This window comes from Condylura cristata, unplaced genomic scaffold (genome assembly GCF_000260355.1).
Source record: "Condylura cristata isolate star-nosed mole 26May11 unplaced genomic scaffold, ConCri1.0 scaffold00035, whole genome shotgun sequence".
Taxonomy (NCBI): Eukaryota; Metazoa; Chordata; class Mammalia; order Eulipotyphla; family Talpidae; genus Condylura; species Condylura cristata.
The window spans coordinates 15,790,757-15,793,065 of record NW_004567136.1 but is presented as its reverse complement, the minus strand read 5'-3'; the positions used below and the strand labels follow the sequence as shown (position 1 = coordinate 15,793,065).

Genomic DNA, 2,309 nt, shown 5'->3' with positions numbered 1-2,309 from the left:
GGCCCGGGTGGGCGGGGCCGCGCCCTCAGGGTGAGGAGGGGCCGCCCAGCCCAGCAACTGGCCAGGCGGGCCTGGCCACTACCGGCACAACTCTGAGAAGCGGGTTTGGGCACCAGAGTCTGGGGGGGCGTCCGGCTGCAAAAAGGGGAGCCCGCAGGGGCAGCAGGCTGAGGGAAAGCAGTGCCGTGGCGCTGAGGACAGGGCAGAGACGGGCATCACACGCCTGCGGCACAGCTGAGCCAGGGCGGGAGTGGGCGTGCCCGGAGCGCAGCCCCGGCGGCGGCCGGCAGCTGGCTGGCCAGGGTGAGGCATCTGCCTCCCACAGCACTCGCTTCTGGGGTCCCTTACAGATGGGGAGGCAGTCGGGCAGGGGCGGCACCGGCAAGATGGGGCAGCCGGGGGCGGGCCTGAGCCCCCCGCCGCAGTGATGGCACAAGGCAGGTCCCGGTGACCAGACCGGGTGCCCGGCAACATGCACCTCACAGCCCGAGACGGCCAGTGCCCTCGGACCCGGGTTTGGCAGGGGACACAAAGCGTCGCTCAGATGCCCACGTGGTCACCTGCGGTCACTGGGCTCCGGAAGGCTCAGAGTAGAGTCTGAGCAGGACGTGCCCTCAGTCTGGGCAGAGGCCAGGCCAGCGGGCGGGGCCCACACGGCGCCACCCCGGCAGCTGACCCCCCGCAGAGGCAGTGCAGCGAGCTCCCGGCCGTCTCCGCTGCCCCACGGGGCACAGCCTCCCTGGGGTGGGCGCAGGGCCCCTGCCCATCACGAGCTGGGAGGGAGGACGGTCCACTCCCGGGTGCGGCGCCAGCCCTTCCCTGGCCGCTGCGGTGGCGGTGACCCAGCACCGTGGGGCGCCTGTGGGGCCACCCACTGGTCCCCAGGCCAGTCTCCCGCCAGCTGGGCCCACTGACCAGCAAACACGCCGTCAGGGTCAAAGGCCGAGCAGGCAGAGTGCGCAGGCCTGGGGCCGGGCCCCTGCGGGCAGCGGCCAGACGCCACCCAGTCCCAGCTTCCTCCCAGCAGCTCCTCCGCTGGGGCGGGTCCCAGGGCTCCCCCCCACGCACCCCCGCCGCCGTCTGTCCCGCCACCTGCCCCCGGCCCCGCCTGGCCAGCACCAGGCAGCCTCAGCGCCGTGTCCGCTGCCCTGACCGGCCCCTGCGCCCCTGGCTGGGCTGCAGATGAGGGGAGGGGCCGTGGGGCAGGCACCGGGTCAGGGACGCGCCCGCAGCAAAGACCCCGTGTGGCTGGGCGACACGTGCGGTTTATTCTGTTACGATCACAGCGGAGGCGTCTCGTGAGTGTCCGGGCTCAGAGGCGACACCTGTTGGCCATGTCCACGGCGGGCGGGGCGGCTGGTCGGGACCACCTCGCCGGAGAGCAGGAGAGCAGCCGGAGTGGCCCGGGCGCCGCCCAGCAGGCACTTGTCGGGGGCAGGGCTGTGGGCCCCACGCTGGGGGTGAGCAGGACGCCAGCTCCATCCCCACAGTGGACACCGCGGCAGGGCCAAGGACGCCTTGGGCTCCGGGAGACAGATCCCGACGCCAGACGCCGCGCGGAGGCCCCGGCGCGGGGCCGGGCCACCTGCCAGGAAGGACCCGGCCCAGGGACGCAGGGTCCGGACGCCACCCAACGGGGCCTCGGTCCTGGGAGCCCGACGCCGGGCAGCGTCCATCACTGACCTGTCCCCCACCTGAGGCCTTTCGCCGGCCAGCCCCGCGCTGGCTGAAGCGGGCTTGCCGCAGGTCCTCTGGGAGGGGGCTGGACGCCGCGGTGGGCCTCACAGGTCTTCCCTCCGCTGACCGGCCGGCCGCTGGGCCCTGTTCCCGTCCTTGCTCGCGCCCCGGCCGGGGTACACCTGCCCCTCCAGGGTCACGTCAGCGCAGCGGTCCTGGGCCACCAGAAAGTCCTTGACCTCCCAGGCGTAGCTCCCGTCCCGGAGCATGAACAGGGCCCTGTCCGCGCCCACGATGAACCTGCGGGAGCCGGCGGTCAGCACCACGCAGCCGGGTGTGGCGCCCATGTCCCCCGCACCCCCCCACTCGGGGCGGGGTCCGGAGCCACAGGAGGGTCTGCGCGGGCCCCCACTGAGGCCCGCCGGCCCCGCAGAGCCGCGCCCGCACCTCTGCACGTCGTAGTTGGCGTTGAAGAGGCTGCCCTGCCAGAGGCTGGTGATGTCCTCCGTCTCCTTCTCCGTGGGGTGCCCGGACACCGTGACGAACATCATGAGCGTCTTGCCCTTCTTGGTCATCTTCAGGATGCTCTCGGGCTTGCCGGGGTCGAGCTGGGAGAAGTCGACGGGCGCCGG

The 2,309-nt window shown here is 73.4% G+C and overlaps 1 protein-coding gene across 1 annotated transcript; it reads right to left on the bottom strand.

Moving 5' to 3' along the window:
* Positions 1-1,600: 1,600 nt before the first annotated feature.
* MESDC2 (mesoderm development candidate 2) lies at positions 1,601-2,309 on the bottom strand (the record flags this gene model as incomplete). The annotated part of the gene is made up of 2 exons (XM_004693026.2): positions 1,601-1,977; positions 2,125-2,309. Coding segments are annotated over 2 exons (381 nt in total), but the record flags the coding sequence as incomplete, so codon positions are not given.